The sequence below is a fragment of the Acipenser ruthenus genome, chromosome 48, assembly GCF_902713425.1.
Source record: "Acipenser ruthenus chromosome 48, fAciRut3.2 maternal haplotype, whole genome shotgun sequence".
NCBI classification, from domain to species: domain Eukaryota; kingdom Metazoa; phylum Chordata; class Actinopteri; order Acipenseriformes; family Acipenseridae; genus Acipenser; species Acipenser ruthenus.
In genome coordinates, this window is record NC_081236.1 from 997318 (window position 1) to 1016916 (window position 19599).

Consider the following 19599-nt stretch of genomic DNA (forward strand, 5'->3'; position numbering starts at 1 on the left):
GTGTGGGGACAAATCTAGCTCTTGAGTGACTCGAACCAAATGCATTTTCTAGAGCCCTCCAAAAGCTTGTCCTTTTATGCAGGGAAATTGGGTGTGTGAAAATTGAAGTAGGGATCACCAAGTTAGGAAGCTTGTGTTATCTGTTTCACTAGCAGCTTGCTAGTTACCTGCCCTGCCTTGAGAGAGAAAAAAACTGAATCTGCACTATATAATATATACATTATATAATGCATGCGTGAAAACAAATCTTTATAATAATAATTTATTTCTTAGCAGACGCCCTTATCCAGGGCGACTTACAAGATATCACATTATTTTTGCATACAATTACCCATTTATACATTTGGGTTTTTACTGGAGCAATCTAGGTAAAGTACCTTGCTCAAGGGTACAGCAGCAGTGTCCCCATCGGGGATTGAACCCACGACCCTCCGGTCAAGAGTCCAGAGCCCTAACCACTACTCCACATAACTAATAACATTTGAGGGGGCACTTGGGATCATTTTAATAAGCGCCAGCAGCGAGACGCTAACGTTGAGAGAACCCCTTCCCTACATTACAAATGTATAGAATTTTTTGGGGGGGTATTCAGTGTCTTTACACTGGGGGTACCCCCTGTGTCCGTGGTTGATTTCAGAAAGTGCATGGTCTGTCCTGTAGGGGGTCGGATCTCGAGCTACGGTAGCGAGTGGGCGTCTGATGCAAGGAAACACAATCTTAACACAGTGTTGGGATTGGCTATGCTGTATTGGAGCGATGCAATCCAACATCTGCTTGTGCTTCTGTTTAGGGAGCAGAGAAACTGCCACACTGTTGAGACTAAAATGCGGGTGTTCAAGATCGCGGGCCCTGGTTTCGCAAACAGACGCCCATATTTCTGTTTTAAGATCACGATTGCTTGTAAAATACAGAACTTTTATTCCAGCACTTTGATATGAGAGTTTATAGGATAGTAGATTTGGCTTGAGCACCACGACTCCTGCATCAGTATTATCAGTGAGCACCAGTTTGCCCACGGATACAGCTTCCAGGACCAGCGATCACGTGGGTGGGTCGCTAATCGCTATCCCAATCCATTGGATCTGGTCTTTACCAGCAGTTTAAACCTACAGATTACAGGGAACAGAAGCACGACTCTGAATCTGTAGCTGTGAAAGGTTCCAGGTTTTACTGGGTCGTTGACTGCACTGTTACTGGGTACACTCTATAAAACCTGGAATGGATCAGACCGCTATGGAATGGTTTGAACAGCAGCTGAAAATGCAACTTCAGAATCTGACCTGTGACCAGTTATTGCTTCAAACAGCCCTCTCTGCCTTTCACTTTGTGAAGGCTACTCTGGTTCAATCCTTTTGTTTTTTTTTTAAGTGAATGATGTAATAAATTGTCAGTGTTTTCTATGAAGTCCCTGTGCAGCCGTGTTTTTGGTGAGCTTGCCAGGGCTTCGGATTGGTTAAGATTATTTGGCAGCACTAAAATGGATGAAGTTAAGAACCTACCGTCTGCTTTCAGAGTGTGTGTCTGTCTTCTACCTTGGGAAAGGGTCTGTTGAAATAAATACCCACTGTATAGAAACTTGTACCATTTTTTGCTGTTGTGTTCCATTTTATTTTTTGGATTTGAAAAAAAAAAAAAAAAAAGGATTAAAAGTTTAAAATTTTTTTGTGGAGATGTGGCTCCTGTGTGTTTTTACCAAACTGTTTTTTGTCAATAGAAAGAATCTGAATTAAGAGGTTTAGAAAGGAAGGGTGTATTTAACATCCCTCTCCTGGCTCCTGATCATTTCAATATTAATAATAATAACAGACTTCATTGAGGGGAGCTCTGAACCCCAGGACTGGGTGCAGCAGCAGCAGCAGCAGCAGCAGCAGGGCTAGTGTGAGTTTGTAACCCTGCTCAAACTCCTGGCTCCTGATCATTTCAATATTAATAATAATAACAGACTTCATTGAGGGGAGCTCTGAACCCCAGGACTGGGTGCAGCAGCAGCAGGGCTAGTGTGAGTTTGTAACCCTGCTCAAACTCCTGGCTCCTGATCATTTCAATATTAATAATAATAACAGACTTCATTGAGGGGAGCTCTGAACCCCAGGACTGGGTGCAGCAGCAGCAGCAGCAGGGCTAGTGTGAGTTTGTAACCCTGCTCAAACTCCTGGCTCCTGATCATTTCAATATTAATAATAACAGACTTCATTGAGGGGAGTTCTGAACCCCAGGACTGGGTGCAGCAGCAGCAGCAGCAGCAGGGCTAGTGTGAGTTTGTAACCCTGCTCAAACTCCTGGCTCCTGATCATTTCAATATTAATAATAATAACAGACTTCATTGAGGGGAGCTCTGAACCCCCAGGACTGGGTGCAGCAGCAGCAGCAGCAGCAGCAGTAGGGCTAGCGTGAGTTTCTAACCCTGCAGTGAATACCTGCTATGAGCTGCACCTCTGTACAGTCTGAGTCATTTTCAGCTATCCCTTGGCGGTTCTGTGGTGTACAGTTTCTTTAATTAAAACAGTCAGCAGCGCTACCTGCTTGCCTTCTATAAAGGAAATGAGACCGCAGGCGCTCCACTCTGCTGCTCACACGGGTGCTTGTGCCTTTCATGCTATCGCGTGTGTAAAATTAGACATGACTGTTAACTGCTGTGTCTGTGTGTAAGAATCTCTTTCTTTCTCTCTCTCTCTCTTTCTTTCTTTCCTTCTCTATCATGTGCTTCTGAAGTCACTTCTGCTTTCCTACAATTGTTACATTATGAAACATACCACCTGGTGACCATGAGTCTAACAGCGGCGGCGGGGGGGGGGGGGGGGGTTGGAGGTCATGTGACCTGACCGCACCAGTGAATGCCAAGGATGTGACATCACTTTAAAGTTACCAAAACTGCCAGGGCTTGCATAGATCGCATGCAATACCGATGGGCAAATTCTCCCTCCCCCCCCCCCTCTCTCTCTCTCTCTTTCCTCTCCAGGTTTAACAAGTAAAATGAGATAATGAACTAGGTCTTGATGGAGGTTTGATTAGTTCAATTAAATGGGGGTTGGAACAAAAGAGCAGGAGTCTGATGTAAATGTTAAACAGTATTTCCAGTTCAAAGTGCATGGAAACTGGACCGAGCAAAAGGGTGGAGTTTGAGCCGCGTTTAAAATGCATTTCCATGTGACAATGTGGACAGTGAAGAAAACTGGTGGTCAGTTATTCAATGCAGTTTAAATGAGGGCAGCAGTGTGGAGTAGTGGTGAGGGCTCTGGACTCTTGACCGGAGGGTCGTGGGTTCAATCCCAGGTGGGGGGGACACTGCTGCTGTACCCTTGAGCAAGGTACTTTACCTAGATTGCTCCAGTAAAAACCCAACTGTATAAATGGGGAATTGTATGTAAAAATAATGTGATATCTTGTAACAATTGTAAGTCGCCCTGGATAAGGGCGTCTGCTAAGAATTCAATAAAATAAATATCCCAGGCTCCAGGGGTTTTTATCCTCCTCAATCCCACGTTTTGAAACTCTGCTGTCGTGCAAAACTGAGCATGGTGCTGTGGTGCACGACAGTTTTATATACACAGGACTGAGCAGGAGGAAAAACGCATTTTCTCTCTCCCATCTCTCGCTCTCTCTCCTCCCTCCCCCCTTCTCCTCTTCCCCTTCTCTTCTCCCTCCCCTCCCATCTTCCCCCCTCTCTCTCCACCTCCCTTTCTCTCTCCCCCTCCTCTTTCCTCCCCCTCCCCTCTCCCCCCTCTCTCCCTTCTCCCTTCCCCTCTCTCACTCTCTCTTTCCTCCCCTCTCTCTCCACCTCCCTTCCCCTACCCCCTCTCTTTCTCTCTCCCCCTCTCTCTTCCCTCTCCCCTCCCCTCTACCTTCCCTCTCTCTCCACCTCCCTTTCTCTCTCCCCCTCCTCTTTCCTCCCCCTCCCCTCTCCCCCCTCTCTCCCTTCTCCCTTCCCCTCTCTCCCTCTCTCTTCCCTCCCCTCTCTCCCCCTCCCTTCCCCTACCACCCTCTCTTTCTCTCTCCCCCTCTCTCTTCCCTCTCCCCTCCCCTCTCCCCCCTCTCTCCCTTCTCCCTTCCCCTCTCTCCCTCTCTCTTTCCTCCCCTCTCTCTCCCCCTCCCTTCCCCTACCCCCCTCTCTTTCTCTCTCCCCCTCTCTCTTCCCTCTCCCCTCCCCTCTACCTTCCCTCTCTCTCCCCCTCCCTTTCTCTCTCCCCCTTCTCTTCCCTCTCCCCTCCCCTCTCCCTTCCCTCCCTCTCCCCTCCCCTCCCTCTTTCTCTCAGTGTTTGGTTTCTAGTTTGAGGGTAGGGCGAGACATGAATCGACAGGAAATCTGACTCACAGCCTCCCTGCCTCCCTGTCGCAACACAACCACCCCAGACTCAAACACACAAGTAAGTCCGGAACTTTTCATCTTCTTTTTAGCTTTAGTGTTTTTCTGAATAAGTTTGTTTGCACAGTGATTTTGAAGTTTTCCCTGTGATTATACTCTGCATTTACCACAGAGTACATACAGTACCCTAGTTTGTTTTTTTAATATGCTTTACCACACCTCTCTGTGCTTTACCAGACCTCTCTGTGCTTTACAATGCTTCCCTATGCTTTACCAGACCTCTATGTGCTTTACAATGCTTCCCTATGCTTTACCAGACCTCTCTGTGCTTTACAATACTTTCACTGTGCTTATGCAATTTGCTGCGGTTTTACTGGGTGAAACAGACTTCATTGAGGGGAGCTCTGAGCCCCAGGACTGGGTGCAGCAGCAGCAGCAGGGCTAGTGTGAGTTTGTAACCCTGCTCAAACTCCTGGCTCCTGATCATTTCAATATTAATAATAATAACAGACTTCACTGAGGGGAGCTCTGAACCCCAGGACTGGGTGCAGCAGCAGCAGCAGTAGGGCTAGTGTGAGTTTCTAAGCCCTGTTTGGACCCTCACACCCTATTGATACATAGTTTAGTTTGTCTTACAGTTTCTGTGGGTGGATGCGTGTCACTTCTCTGGATTGAACCCACTCTGATGCACAGCCAATGTCTAACAAGGGAGCAGTCAGCAAAGCTCAGCTGGACGAGTTCTGTAGACATTTTGCAAGGAAACGTGATCCGATACTGCAGTCTGTTTGCCATTGCGTCAAACCAGGAGGGTTTCAGTTTGTTTGTCTCTGTCTGAATGCATGGATAAACAGAGCAGATGTTCCAGAGCTAATAACAGCCTCTAAGTGGAGTCTGATTGTATGATAAATATATTTAAACACACCTGCTTATTTGATTAGGATCATTGGTTCTCAACCCTGGTCCTGGGTAGTGGTGAGGGCTCTGGACTCTTGACCGGAGGGTCGTGGGTTCAATCCCAGGTGGGGAGGACACTGCTGTTGTACCCTTGAGCAAGGTACTTTACCTAGATTGCTCCAGTAAAAACCCAACTGTATAAATGGGTAATTGTAAAAAATAATGTGATATCTTGTAACAATTGTAAGCCGCCCTGGATAAGGACGTCTGCTAAGAAATAAATAATAATAAACTCATAGTAAAACCAGGAATGGATCAAACTGTTATGCAACAGGAGTCTTATTTCCATTCCTGCATCTAGCAGTGGTACTCAGTCCTGTTCCTCGTAATCCAGTCCAGGTTTTTACTCCAAGCAGGCTCTAATGTAGTTGACTGAACCAGCTGAGAGGCAATTAACTAATTCAGCCTGGTTGGAATAAAGACCTGGACTGGAATAAATCTCTAGGGCCAGGGCTGAGTAGCATTGCTGTAATATCACTGGCGTGAATGCAGTGTAACTGCGTGCGCATGCTGCAGGAATGCTTATGACTGGACTGGAAAATATAGTTATTCCTGGCAAACTGTTTGAAAACCAAAAAAAAAACAAAAAACACTTTCGATTAATAAGAGAAAAATGCAGACGTGGGAAAGTGGCTCTGCTCCTCGGTTTCACTTCCACGTCGACACATTTCAACAAAAAAAAGCAAGATATTTGCACCCGGAATCGAGAATCTCAAGCCAAATTTAGAATTCTGGCAAAAAAAAAAAAAATCTGGGGAAGCATATCAGTGTGACACCTGCTGCGCGGGCATGAGTGCACGCCCGTGCAACGCTAACATGCTTCCCCACCTCACACTGTGTAGCAGCCAGGCGCGTTCTGTTTCTGGTTCAGAGAACTTCTTAGAAAGACCACAACAAGTCAAGCATTGCAAAGGACAGGATATGAAAAGCAGTAATTAGCTGTGCCAGCACATAAGTGAAGTATGTAGTCGGAGTTTGCAATTTAAAAATAGACAGATAACTTTTGCTTCTGATAATTACGCGTTGTGATGAATGGGAAGCTCTTGCTGTGTAATTGCTGGCAGATCCAGGGTGTGGCCTTTAGGAAACTCTGAGCTCCCCAGAGCGTTTGTCTAGGAGATTTAACGAGTGGAATGCGTCTCGTAATTATATCAGTCAGGTGACACCCATTCCCCCATCGCCAACGAAACTAGACAAAAAGAGATCTGGACAACTGGATAAGCGCATCACCAGATCAATGCAAAAACAGAAACCGCGCCCTCTGAATGGATGCAACGTGATGCGCTTGAAAACTTTGATTTCAATTGTCAAGGTACCTGTAGAAACTAAAACAGGCAGAGAGATGAAGGCCAAACTAAAGAACCTCTTAGTGAAATTCTTTGACACAAGTTTTACCCATGGAGTAAACATATCGCGGTCGCATTTGTTTTGCATATATCCAGCTTCTAAAACGCTATTTCGGTGTCACAGTTATCAACTTCATCGTATTGATAAGCTCTAGTTTTGAGTGTGCGGCCGTGGCCGGAGGTTGCCAACAGGTCTTGTTAAAAAACAGTCAAACACAGCGTCGTTAGCGCCGGAGAGACCGCTTCCTCTGGTTAGCACAGAGATATAAATAGCGCGCTGTGTCGACCTCAAGTTATCACCAGTCGAGATAATAAGACGTGCTTTTGAGATAACGAACTCCAAACCCCGAGAGAAGGCTGCTTTATCTGATATACCCGTGCAAATTCTAATCTTGTTTTACATAGAATACCGTTTGATAAACAGATAATCCATTTCCCTATTTTGTCAAAACAAGGAAGTGTGCATTTTGCCAAATGTTAGCTTTCCAGAGAGATTTTAGAAACAGACAATACACACACTGCTGTGCAAGTCTTAGACAGGTTGCATTTCTCTGCTCTGATGCATTATGAGCATTTATTTCCTCAAAGCCTCCGCTAGTGTTTTCACTATTATAACAACCTTGACTCGCATAGAGAAGGAAACACATTGAGTGAAATATCTCCCATCACTCGATTTTCAAGGTGTGGTATCCAGAAGCATAATCCACAAGCACAGAGAAACATCATCTGTAATTAACAAACCCAGGACTGGAAGACCCAAAAAGCTGTCTAACAAGGATGAGCAATACTTGAAGATAATATCCTTCAGGAATAGAAAGAAGTCAAGCGTTGAATTGACAACAGGACTGGCAGAAGGCACAGGTGTCTTTGTCCATCCATTAACAGTCCAAAATACCTTTGACCATTGCTCCACAGTCCAGTTTCTGTGTTCTTGTGCATATTTTAGCCTTTGTAGTCTTGTTCCCCTTTCTTAACAGAGGTATTCTTACTGCAACACATCCTTCAAGTCCTGATTTTAAGAGTGACCTTCATACTGTTAATGGATGGACAACGACACCTGTGTCCTTCTGCCAGTTCTGTTGTCAATTCAATGCTCGTCTTCTTTCTATTCCTGAAGGATATTATCTTCATGTATTGCTCATCCTTGTTAGACAGCTTTTTTGGGTCTTCCAGTCCTGGGTTTGTCAAATACAGATGATGTTTCTCTCTACTTGTGGATTATGCTTCGGATACCACACCTTGAAAATCGAGTGATGGGAGATATTGCACTCAATGTGTTTCCTTCTCTATGCGAGTCAAGGTTGTTATAATAGCAGAAAACACTAGCGGAGGCTTTGAGGAAATAAATGCTCATAATGCATGAGAGTAGAGAACCGGGGACCTCCTGGTTACAAGCCCTTTTCTTTAACTACTGGACCACACAGCCTCCTTGTCGCATCTTCTGCCATTCAGATTAGCGAGCGGTACTTCATATAACACAGCAAACCTGAGAAAACTAGGTTTGAATGTCTGTTACTAGTAATAATGTGTGTCTCTCCCTCTGTCTCCCTCCTCCTCTCAGGATGCTCCTGTTCCGATCCTCGCCGGCTCAGTTCTCTGTAACTGCGCGGGAGGCTGGGCTGCACGGCTGGCGCATTGAGAAGCTGCAGCCCGTGCCTCTGCCTGCGGATCAGCTGGGATCCTTCTTCACTGGAGACGCCTACCTGGTGCTGAGCAACCGGGGCGAGGAGAGCAGCCTGCACATGTGGATCGGTGAGACACTGAGACACGCCCTGAAACACACTGCCCCCCTCCCTCTGTATGCCTCCCTCCCTGTGTGTGTGTGTGTGTGTGTGTGTGTGTGTGTGTGTGGTACAGTAACGCAGTGTCTCTGGGTGTGTGTGTGTGTGGTACAGTAACGCAGTGTCTCTGGGTGTGTGTGTGTGTGTGTGTGGTACAGTAACGCAGTGTCTCTGGGTGTGTGTGTGTGTGTGTGTGTGTGTGGTACAGTAACGCAGTGTCTCTGGGTGTGTGTGTGTGTGTGGTACAGTAACGCGGTGTCTCTGGGTGTGGGTGTGTGTGTGTGTGTGTGGTACAGTAACGCGGTGTCTCTGGGTGTGGGTGTGTGTGTGTGTGTGTGGTACAGTAACGCGGTGTCTCTGGGTGTGGGTGTGTGTGTGTGTGTGTGGTACAGTAACGCAGTGTCTCTGGGTGTGTGTGTGTGTGGTACAGTAACGTGGTGTCTCTGGGTGTGTGGGTGTGTGTGTGTGTGTGTGTGTGTGTGTGTGTGTGTGTGTGTGTGTGTGTGGTACAGTAACGTGGTGTCTCTGGGTGTGTGTGTGTGTGTGGTACAGTAACGCAGTGTCTCTGGGTGTGTGTGTGTGTGTGTGTGTGTGTGGTACAGTAACGCGGTGTCTCTGGGTGTGGGGGTGTGTGTGTGTGTGTGTGTGTGTGTGTGTGTGTGTGTGTGTGTGTGTGGTACAGTAACGCAGTGTCTCTGGGTGTGTGTGTGTGTGGTACAGTAACGTGGTGTCTCTGGGTGTGTGGGTGTGTGTGTGTGGTACAGTAACGCAGTGTCTCTGGGTGTGTGTGTGTGTGTGTGTGTGTGTGGTACAGTAACGCGGTGTCTCTGGGTGTGTGTGTGTGTGGTACAGTAACGTGGTGTCTCTGGGTGTGTGGGTGTGTGTGTGTGGTACAGTAACGCAGTGTCTCTGGGTGTGTGTGTGTGTGTGGTACAGTAACGTGGTGTCTCTGGGTGTGTGGGTGTGTGTGTGTGTGTGTGTGTGTGTGTGTGTGTGGTACAGTAACGCAGTGTCTCTGGGTGTGTGTGTGTGTGTGGTACAGTAACGCGGTGTCTCTGGGTGTGTGTGTGTGTGTGTGTGTGTGTGTGTGTGTGTGTGTGTGGTACAGTAACGCAGTGTCTCTGGGTGTGTGTGTGTGTGTGTGTGTGGGTGTGTGTGTGTGGTACAGTAACGCAGTGTCTCTGTGTGTGTGTGTGTGTGTGTGTGTGTGTGTGTGTGTGTGTGTGGTACAGTAACGCAGTGTCTCTGGGTGTGTGTGTGTGTGTGTGTGTGTGTGTGGTACAGTAACGCGGTGTCTCTGGGTGTGTGTGTGTGTGTGTGTGTGTGTGTGTGTGTGTGTGTGTGTGTGTGTGGTACAGTAACGCAGTGTCTCTGGGTGTGTGTGTGTGTGTGTGTGTGTGTGTGTGTGTGTGTGTGGTACAGTAACGCGGTGTCTCTGGGTGTGTGTGTGTGTGTGGTACAGTAACGCAGTGTCTCTGGGTGTGTGTGTGTGTGTGTGTGTGTTTGTGTGTGTGGTACAGTAACGCGGTGTCTCTGGGTGTGTGTGTGTGTGTGTGTGTGTGTGTGTGTGTGTGTGTGTGTGTGGTACAGTAACGCAGTGTCTCTGGGTGTGTGTGTGTGTGTGTGTGTGTGTGTGTGTGTGTGTGGTACAGTAACGCGGTGTCTCTGGGTGTGTCCTGCAGGTGAGAAGTCGTCCCGGGACGAGCAGGTAGCCTGTGCCATGCTGGCCACTCAGCTGGATGATTTCCTGGGTGGGAACCCGGTGCAGCACCGGGAGGTGCAGGGGTTCGAGTCCCCCGAATTCATGAAGCTCTTCCCCAGAGGAGTCACCTACAAGGTGGGGCTGGAGCCTTAGAACAGCTTCCATAGCAAAGTGTAATACAGCACTGTGACAGCATGGAGGAGTGTAGGCAAGCATTGTAAAGCACAGAGAGGTGTGGTAAAGCATAGGGAAGCATTGTAAAGCACAGAGAGGTCTGGTAAAGCATAGGGAAGCATTGTAAAGCACAGAGAGGTCTGGTAAAACATAGGGAAGCATTGTAAAGCACAGAGAGGTCTGGTAAAGCATAGGGAAGCATTGTAAAGCTTGGAGAGGTATTGTAAAGCATAGGGAAGCATTGTAAAGCACAGAGAGGTGTGGTAAAGCATAGGGAAGCATTGTAAAGCACAGAGAGGTGTGGTAAAGCATAGGGAAGCATTGTAAAGCACAGAGATGTCTGGTAAAGCATAGGGAAGCATTGTAAAGCACAGAGATGTCTGGTAAAGCACAGAGAGGTCTGGTAAAGCATTGTAAAGCACAGAGAGGTCTGGTAAAGCATAGGGAAGCATTGTAAAGCACAGAGAGGTATGGTAAAGCATAGGGAAGCATTGTAAAGCACAGAGAGGTGTGGTAAAGCATAGGGAAGCATTGTAAAGCACAGAGAGGTCTGGTAAAGCATAGGGAAGCATTGTAAAGCACAGAGATGTCTGGTAAAGCACAGAGAGGTCTGGTAAAGCATTGTAAAGCACAGAGAGGTCTGGTAAAGCATAGGGAAGCATTGTAAAGCACAGAGAGGTGTGGTAAAGCATAGGGAAGCATTGTAAAGCACAGAGAGGTCTGGTAAAGCATAGGGAAGCATTGTAAAGCACAGAGAGGTCTGGTAAAGCATAGGGAAGCATTGTAAAGCACAGAGAGGTCTGGTGAAGCATAGGGAAGCATTGTAAAGCACAGAAAGGTCTGGTAAAGCATAGGGAAGCATTGTAAAGCACAGAGAGGTCTGGTAAAGCATAGGGAAGCATTGTAAAGCACAGAGAGGTCTGGTAAAGCATAGGGAAGCATTGTAAAGCACAGAGAGGTCTGGTAAAGCATAGGGAAGCATTGTAAAGCACAGAGAGGTATGGTGATGCACATAATAAAATAGGGCAAACTAACCCTTATGTGAGTTTCCCACAGTGCTACACAAACCGATTATTCACATTGAGCTCTCGACAGCAATCAGGTGCTGATTTAACCATTCCTGGTGAAACGAGTGCAGAAACAGCGGCTCGGGTTTGTGACGATCGCTGCTTTTCTTAGACTCTGTGGAGAACAGCGATCCACGCAAACCCAAGCAGCTGTTTCCGCGCTCGTTCCCCTCGGAGCGGTGAATGAGCCCGATGGACTCCAGTGCCCTGCGCGGAGCTCGGTGCTGATCATGCCGATCGGTTTTCCCGGCAGGAAGGGGGAGTGGAGTCGGGGTTTAGGAAGAGCCGGCCAGGCTCCGCCCCTCCGAACCGACTGTACCAAATCAAAGGGAAGAGCAACATCCGAGCGAGAGAGGTGGAGCTGAGCTGGGGCAGCTTCAACAAGGGAGACTGCTTCATACTGGATCTGAACCAGGTGAGAGGGGAGAGGGAGAGAGGGGAGAGGGGAGAGGGAGAGAGGGGAGAGGAGAGAGAGGGGGAGAGGGGAGAGGGGAGAGGGAGAGAGGGGAGAGGGGGGTGAGGAGAGGAGAGAGGAGAGAGGAGAGAGGGGGAGAGGGGGGGTGCAATGGGTTACCCAGCCATGTTGTTGGTGCAGAATCACTGGGATCCTTTAAGACCAGACTTGACAAAGTTTTGAATGGCCCCTCTCGTTGATAACGATTCCTCTATCCCTCTATCCCTGTGTGCCTGTCCCTGTGTCCCTGTGTTCATGTTCTCTCTGCGTCCCTGCGTTCACGTTGTCTCTCTGTCCCTGCGTTCACATTGTCTCTCCGTCCCTGTGTCTGTCCCTGTGTTCATGTCCTCTCTGTCCCTGCGTTCACGTCCTCTCTCTCTGTCCCTGCGTTCATGTCCTCTATGTCCCTGCGTTCACGTCCTCTCTCTCTGTCCCTGCGTCTCTCTGTCCCTGCGTTCACGTCCTCTCTCTCTGTCCCTGCATTCATGTCCTCTCTCTGTCCCTGCATTCATGTCCTCTCTCTGTCCCTGTGTTCACGTCCTCTCTCTCTGTCCCTGCGTCTCTCTGTCCCTGCGTTGACGTCCTCTCTCTCTCTGTCCCTGCGTTCACGTCCTCTCTCTCTGTCCCTGTGTCTCTCTGTCCCTGCGTTCACGTTCCTCTCTCTCTGGAAGGTGCTGATCTCTTGGAGCGGCTCTCAGGCCAACGTGTTTGAGAAGCAGAAGATGAACGAGATCGCCTCCCTGATCCGAGACACGGAGAGGCTGGGCAAAGCCACGGTGCGCTCCGTGTGTGAGGGGGAGGAGCCACCGGAGATGCTACAGGTACCACGAAACTGACCAGGAGCAGCATGCCTCAACACCCTGCGAGCATACAGACTGTATGCACCACGCACACTACCCCTGCCATCGGAAACGGGTTGCAGCTGACTAGGATTTTAGGATTGAGACATCATTTAAAATATATAGATATATTTATTTAATACAGTTTTGTAATTTATGAAAAGGAGTTTTTCTCACTTTTTAAAAAGCATGTTTATTTTTTCTGAGTGTAATGCCCCGCCCTCTGTTTGATTGACAGGTTCTGGGACCAAAGCCGGCGCTGAAGGAGGGCTCTCCGGAGGAGGATCTCCAGGCCGACACCTCTAACTCCGCCTCCCTTTACAAGGTGAGCGACTGCTGCCCCCTGCAGGGCAGGATGAGCACTGCACTACAAAAAAAAAATCTGTAACATTCTGTATGTAAGCTTCCTATACGTAGAAATACTAAAACGAGATAATAATTTCAATGACGAACGTTTCCACTAGATTCAGGCTTTCTCACTGTCTTCTGTTTATTTTCCACTGAAGACGCTTGTCAAAAGCTTTGTGATTGATTTTTTTTTTTTTTTTTTTTTTTGCAGTATTTTAATGTATAAAACCTTGTATTTGAGCTAAAACTATATAATTCTATGAATCGTACCATAGATCTCAAATGTGCAGTTCTGAAATGTTTTTCAACTAGGATGCAGCAAGTTAGGATCACAGCGAGTTATATCTACAGTGACAGATTAGCAGTGCAATAGTGCAAGGATAGCGCAGCAGCTGAGGATCCAGTAACGTGGTGCTGAGGTCAGGCGAGTCCAGCGCAGAGCAGGAGGGGCGGATCAGGAGATCTACAAGCGCAGGGAGGACGATGTTTTCCGTGACTCTTGACTGATTCCCGAGTATCTCCGTGTCAGGTGTCGGACGCTACAGGGGCGATGAAGCTCAGCAAGGTCTCGGAGAAGAGCCCCTTCGGTCGGGAGCTGCTGGTTCGAGAGGACTGCTTCGTTCTGGATAACGGAACCAACGGCAAGATCTACGTGTGGAAAGGTAAGCCACTGAACCTCCTTGTGCTCCGTCCTTCGGATGAGACGTAAAACAAACGAGGTCCTATTGGAAGTGACTCTGCAGCAGCAGCAGCAGTTGTTGATGATGCAGAGTTCACCCCCCTAGTCTTGGATAAAAGCGTCTGCTAAATGACTATTATTATTATTATTATTATTATTATTATTATTATATTTATTTCTTAGCAGACACCCTTATCCAGGGCGACTTACAATTGTTACAAGATATCGCATTATTTTTACATACAATTACCCGTTTATGCAGCTGGGTTTTTACTGGAGCAATCTAGGTAAAGTACCTTGCTCAAGGGTACAGCAGCAGTGTCCCCCCACCGGGGATTGAACCCACGACCCTCCGGTCAAGAGTCCAGAGCCCCTAACCACTACTCCACACTGCTGCCCTATAATAATAATAATACTTTCAAATGCAGTACACATGTTAATGCTAACGTATGGGGTAGGCATTAGCGCTACAGCCTGACATTTTAACTGTAATGTTTCCTTACTAATAAAAAATGATTGGTCTTGGCTGTGCATATTACGCAGCGTTGGGTATAGACTGTGGTGCCCCCCCCCCCCCCCTCCTCACGTCTGTGTTTCTGCAGGCAGTGGGGCGAACGCAGAGGAGAAGGCAGCGGCTCTCAAAGTGGCTGATGATTTCATACAGCAGATGAACTACTCCAAACTCAAGACTCAGGTACTGGGAGTTGATTTGTTTCCCGCATCACTTTTATTTTACTGGTGTTGTTGGTTTTAAACACGTCATTAACGTTAGATTTTAAAAATATTAAAACATTTAGATTTATTTTAATCTCTCCTCTCCCTCTCTCTCTCTCCCCTCCTCATCTCTCGCTCTCTCTTCCTCATCTCTCCCCCTCTCTGTTGCTCATCTCTCCCTCTTCCTTCTCCCTCCCTTCTCTCCTCTCCCCCTCCTCCTCATCTCCCTCCTCTTCTTCCTTCCTCCCTCCATCCCTCCCTCCTCCCCCTCTCTCCTCTCCCCTCCTCTCCTCCCCCTCCCTCTCCTCTCCTCATCTCTTCCCTCTGTTGCTCCCCTTTCCTCTCCCCTCTCCTCCCTCTCATCTCCCCTCCTCCTCTCCTCTCCTCTCCTCTCTCTGTCCCCTCTTCTTCCTGCTCCTCTCCTCTCCTCCCCTCCCCCTCTTTCTTCCCTCCCTCCTTTCTTTCCCTCCTCCTCTCCTCCCACCTCTCCTCTCCTCTCCCCCTCTCCCCTCCTCTCCTCTCTCCCCTCCTCCTCTCCTCTCCCCTCCTCCCCCCTCTCCTCTCCTCTCCTCCTCTCCTCTCCTCCTCCCTCCTCTCCTCCTCCCCTCCTCCTTTCCTCTCCTCTCCCCTCCTCCTCTCCCCTCCTCCTCTCCTCTCCCCTCCTCCCCCCTCTCCTCTCCTCTCCTCCTCTCCTCTCCTCCTCCCTCCTCTCCTCCTCTCCCCTCCTCCTCTCCCCCCTTCTCCTCTCCCCTCCCCTCCCCTCCTCTCCTCTCCCCTTCTCCTCTCTCCTCTCCCCTCCTCCTCCCCCCTCTCCTCCTCCGTCCTCTCCTCTCCCTCCTCTCCTCTCCCCTCCTCTCTCCCCTCCTCCTCTCCTCTCCCTCTCCTCTCTCCTCCTCTCCCCTCCTCCTCCCCCCTCTCCCTCTCCTCTCTCCTCCTCTCCCTCTCCTCTCCCTCTCCTCTCCTCTCCTCTCCTCTCTCCTCTCCTCCTCCTCTCCTCTCCTCCCTCTCCTCTCTCCTCCTCTCCCCTCCTCCTCCCCCCTCTCCCTCTCCTCTCCTCTCCTTCCCCTCCCTCTCCTCTCCTCTCCTCTCCCCTCCTCCTCTCCTCTCCTCTCCTCTCCAGGTTGAGATCATCCCTCAGGGCAGGGAGGGTGTCCTGTTCAAACAGTTCTTCAAGTCCTGGCACTAGGAGTGCTGTTCAGATGCTGCTTTTGTATTTGATATCCCAGCTGTCCTGATCTCATGTTTGCTGAACAGGAGCTACAATCCCACTGCGCTCCGTGTCTGACTGTAAGCCTGCAGGTGCAATAAACTCAGTGCAGCAATCTGAAAATCTCGTGTTGTGTGTTTTTTTGATTGTAACATTAAGATTTCAACTCACAACTGGGGACGGTGCAACCTACAGCTCTGGCCAAAAGTTTTGCATCACCTAGAATTTTAGGATTGATGCATCATTTAAAAAAAAAAAAAAAACCTGTATGAACATAATTTTGATCTTTTATTTAACATCGTGTAATCAAAGAAACTACAAAATGATCTTGCAAAAAAAAGTCTACCGGAAGCCATAATAGTAGTACAGTAGTATTTCGTGTTAGATTTTGAAATGTCACATTTCTTCATTAAGTATATGGAAAACTACAAAGCGGTGTGTGATTCAATATGTTAACGTGACATTATTCAGCAGGTGTCATTCGACTTTATGAAGCAGAATTAGTTAATTCTATATAGAGGCTGATGCAAAACTTTTGGCCAGAGCTGTGGACCTTTTTAAATACTGCTTTTAATCTTCACTGTTCTACACTTGGCTACACAGGTCTCAAATGTGCAGTTTCGAAAGACACACATGTCTTGGCAAACATGCATTTCCATTTTAAATCTGGCGCTATACTCCGCTGATACCCGTACCCGGAATTGCCTTTAGAAGCATTTATCATCAGTTAATGTGTTGATTTTCAAAAACAAGAACGCCTGTCCTTCCCTTGCCTTTACAATTGAGTACCAATTAGCTTCTGCGCTGTTTTGAAAGCTGTCTGCCAACCCAGGGACAGAAATAAGACTCCCGTTGCACAGCAGTGTCGCCCAGTCCAGGTTTTACTACCAGCTTGATCAGCCCCCAGTGTGTCTAGGTAACAAGGTGAGGTGTGTTTGATTATTAAACTCCTAATGAAGCCAGGATCAAAGCTGCTGTGCAACGGGAGTCTTATTCCCTGGGATTGTGTTTGATCAAGCCCCGCCCACTTCCTCCTTGAATTCCCCCAGAGCCTGGTTATTATAATCAGGTTGTAAAGCAGTACAAAGATCATGTTGTTTCACCAGCTGCGATGGATGCAAAGGGCAGGAGACGAAGAGAGAGCCAGTAACTGAACTGGAGAGACGCTTCGAGGCAGGTAGGTCTGCATTCCAAATCTTTCATTACTTGATCTGTGTTCCCCCATCTACCTCTAAACCAGGGGCGCCAGACTCTGGACGGACGTGGTGTCTCCTGGCTTTCCGTTTTTTGGGCTCCAGTGCCTTCATCAGTGTTATTAAAACTAAACTGAGTCAAGCAGACCAGCGTTTGGGCTCTAGTGCCTTCATCAGCGTTATTGAAACTAAACTGAGTCAAGCAGACCAGCGTTTGGGCTCCAGTGCCTTCATCAGAGTTATTGAAACTAAACTGAGTCAAGCAGACCAGCGTTTGGGCTCCAGTGCCTTCATCAGTGTTATTGAAACTAAACTGAGTCAAGCAGACCAGCGTTTGGGCTCCAGTGCCTTCATCAGTTTTAGAAGTAGAAATTTACAAGATAATCTTTATCCAGAATGTTTGTCTACTTGACTGGGTCTATTAAAGCGTTGCTTTCATTTCGGATCGTGTTGAAAGTTATTGATTTGGCTACAGGACAGACGCCCCCGGTCTGAACAGGAGGTAGGCGAAGCACATTCATTATGAGACATAGAATCACAAACAGAGTCATAGAAAAAAAACAAACGAACCAGGAACTGACCGCGTTATAAACACGTCCACTGGCAGTCAGTTACGCAATCAGGCGATGAAAAGGTTTTTAAAACAAAGCTGTGTTGCATGTTACTGGCAAGTCTAAAGGTCGTCTTTATGAAGGAAATAAGTAGATGATTACCAGAAATGCAGGTCGCGTTTTTAAAGAGGATTGTTTTATTATTATTTATTTCTTAGCAGACACCCTTATCCAGGGCGACTTACAATTATTACAAGATATCACTTTATTTTTACATACATATACATTGTTTTTTACACATTATTTTTACATAGAATTACCCATTTATACAGCTGGGTTTTTACTGGAGCAATCTAGGTAAAGTACCTTGCTCAAGAGTACAGCAGCAGTGTCCCCCCACCTGGGATTGAACCCACGACCCTCCGGTCAAGAGTCCAGAGCCCTGACCACTACTCCACACTGCTGCCCTATGTATATATATACTGTATATATACACCGAGCATCAAATGGTAAAGCATAGGGAAGCATTGTAAAGCACAGAGAGGTGTGTAAAGCATAGGGAAGCATTGTAAAGCACAGAGAGGTATGGTAAAGCATAGGGAAGCATTGTAAAGCACAGAGAGGTCTGGTAAAGCATAGGGAAGCATTGTAAAGCACAGAGAGGTCTGGTAAAGCATAGGGAAGCATTGTAAAGCACAGAGAGGGCTGGTAAAGCATAGGGAAGCATTGTAAAGCACAGAGAGGTGTGGTAAAGCATAGGGAAGCATTGTAAAGCACAGAGAGGTCTGGTAAAGTATAGGGAAGCATTGTAAAGCACAGAGAGGTGTGGTAAAGCATAGGGAAGCATTGTAAAGCACAGAGAGGTCTGGTAAAGCATAGGGAAGCATTGTAAAGCACAGAGAGGTATGGTAAAGCATAGGGAAGCATTGTAAAGCACAGAGAGGTCTGGTAAAGCATAGGGAAGCATTGTAAAGCACAGAGAGGTCTGGTAAAGCATAGGGAAGCATTGTAAAGCACAGAGAGGGCTGGTAAAGCATAGGGAAGCATTGTAAAGCACAGAGAGGTGTGGTAAAGCATAGGGAAGCATTGTAAAGCACAGAGAGGTCTGGTAAAGCATAGGGAAGCATTGTAATGCACAGAGAGGTCTGGTAAAGCATAGGGAAGCATTGTAAACCACAGAGAGGTCTGGTAAAGCATAGGGAAGCATTGTAAAGCACAGAGAGGTGTGGTAAAGCATAGGGAAGCATTGTAAAGCACAGAGAGGTCTGGTAAAGCATAGGGAAGCATTGTAAAGCACAGAGAGGGCTGGTAAAGCATAGGGAAGCATTGTAAAGCACAGAGAGGTCTGGTAAAGCATAGGGAAGCATTGTAAAGCACAGAGAGGTGTGGTAAAGCATAGGGAAGCATTGTAAAGCACAGAGAGGTCTGGTAAAGCATAGGGAAGCATTGTAAAGCACAGAGAGGTCTGGTAAAGCATAGGGAAGCATTGTAAAGCACAGAGAGGTCTGGTAAAGCATAGGGAAGCATTGTAATGCACAGAGAGGTCTGGTAAAGCATAGGGAAGCATTGTAAAGCACAGAGAGGTCTGGTAAAGCATAGGGGAGCATTGTAAAGCACAGAGAGGTGTGGTAAAGCATAGGGAAGCATTGTAAAGCACAGAGAGGTCTGGTAAAGCATAGGGAAGCATTGTAAAGCACAGAGAGGTGTGGTAAAGCATAGGGAAGCATTGTAAAGCACAGAGAGGCGTGGTAAAGCATAGGGAAAAGCATGCAAAATCACATTATACATTATTTCACATTATACAGATATCACATTATTTTTACATACAATTCCCCATTTATACAGTTGGGTTTTTACTGGAGCAATCTAGGTAAAGTACCTTGCTCAAGGGTACAGCAGCAGTGTCCCCCACCTGGGATTGAACCCACGACCCTCCAGTCAAGAGTCCAGAGCCCTCACCACTACTCCACACTGCTGAGTATTCAGTGGTTGGTTGCTGGAGTAACACATTCCTATTGATAATTAGTAATGAAGACAGACACGTCAGGTATGATGCAAGCCTAGAAATACCAGTCATGGAGGCGACAGACAGAGAAGCCTCCAATACCTCCAGGATCATCAGTGAATCAGTCTGAGGGCTCTCCAGGGTTTTCATGCAATCTGCTCAATTGCCTGCCTGTAAATACCAGCGGCACGTATTGCATCTTCAACAGTCACCTTCAATGTAAGGAATGTAATGTTGGGTATTTGGAACTAATCAATGGTCAACATTTGAAACACGGTCTGG

General features: G+C 47.5%; 1 protein-coding gene across 2 annotated transcripts; it reads left to right on the top strand.

Annotated features, from left to right (window-relative positions):
* The first annotated feature begins 4211 nt into the window (after positions 1–4211).
* capgb (capping protein (actin filament), gelsolin-like b) lies at positions 4212–15691 on the top strand. 2 transcript variants are annotated; one of them, XM_059014594.1, is made up of 9 exons: positions 4212–4364; positions 8165–8355; positions 10067–10221; positions 11581–11742; positions 12453–12602; positions 12859–12945; positions 13498–13630; positions 14250–14341; positions 15482–15691. In XM_059014594.1, exons 2-9 carry the CDS (start codon positions 8166–8168, stop codon positions 15545–15547), a joined length of 1035 nt encoding a protein of 344 aa, XP_058870577.1. In that variant the 5' UTR covers positions 4212–4364; position 8165; the 3' UTR covers positions 15548–15691. The 2 variants fall into 2 exon arrangements, with proteins under 2 accessions (XP_058870577.1, XP_058870578.1); XM_059014595.1 differs by lacking the exon at positions 4212–4364 and adding an exon at positions 6473–6569.
* The last annotated feature ends 3908 nt before the right edge of the window (positions 15692–19599 follow it).

Excerpts from the sequence above, each read along its gene's own strand:
- capgb (XM_059014594.1), top strand. The coding sequence starts at position 8,166 with ATGCTCCTGTTCCGATCCTCGCCGGCTCAGTTCTCTGTAACTGCGCGG. Across the intron at positions 12,603-12,858 it reads AGCCACCGGAGATGCTACAG|GTTCTGGGACCAAAGCCGGC; the intron begins GTACCACGAAAC and ends TTTGATTGACAG. Across the intron at positions 12,946-13,497 it reads ACTCCGCCTCCCTTTACAAG|GTGTCGGACGCTACAGGGGC; the intron begins GTGAGCGACTGC and ends TCTCCGTGTCAG.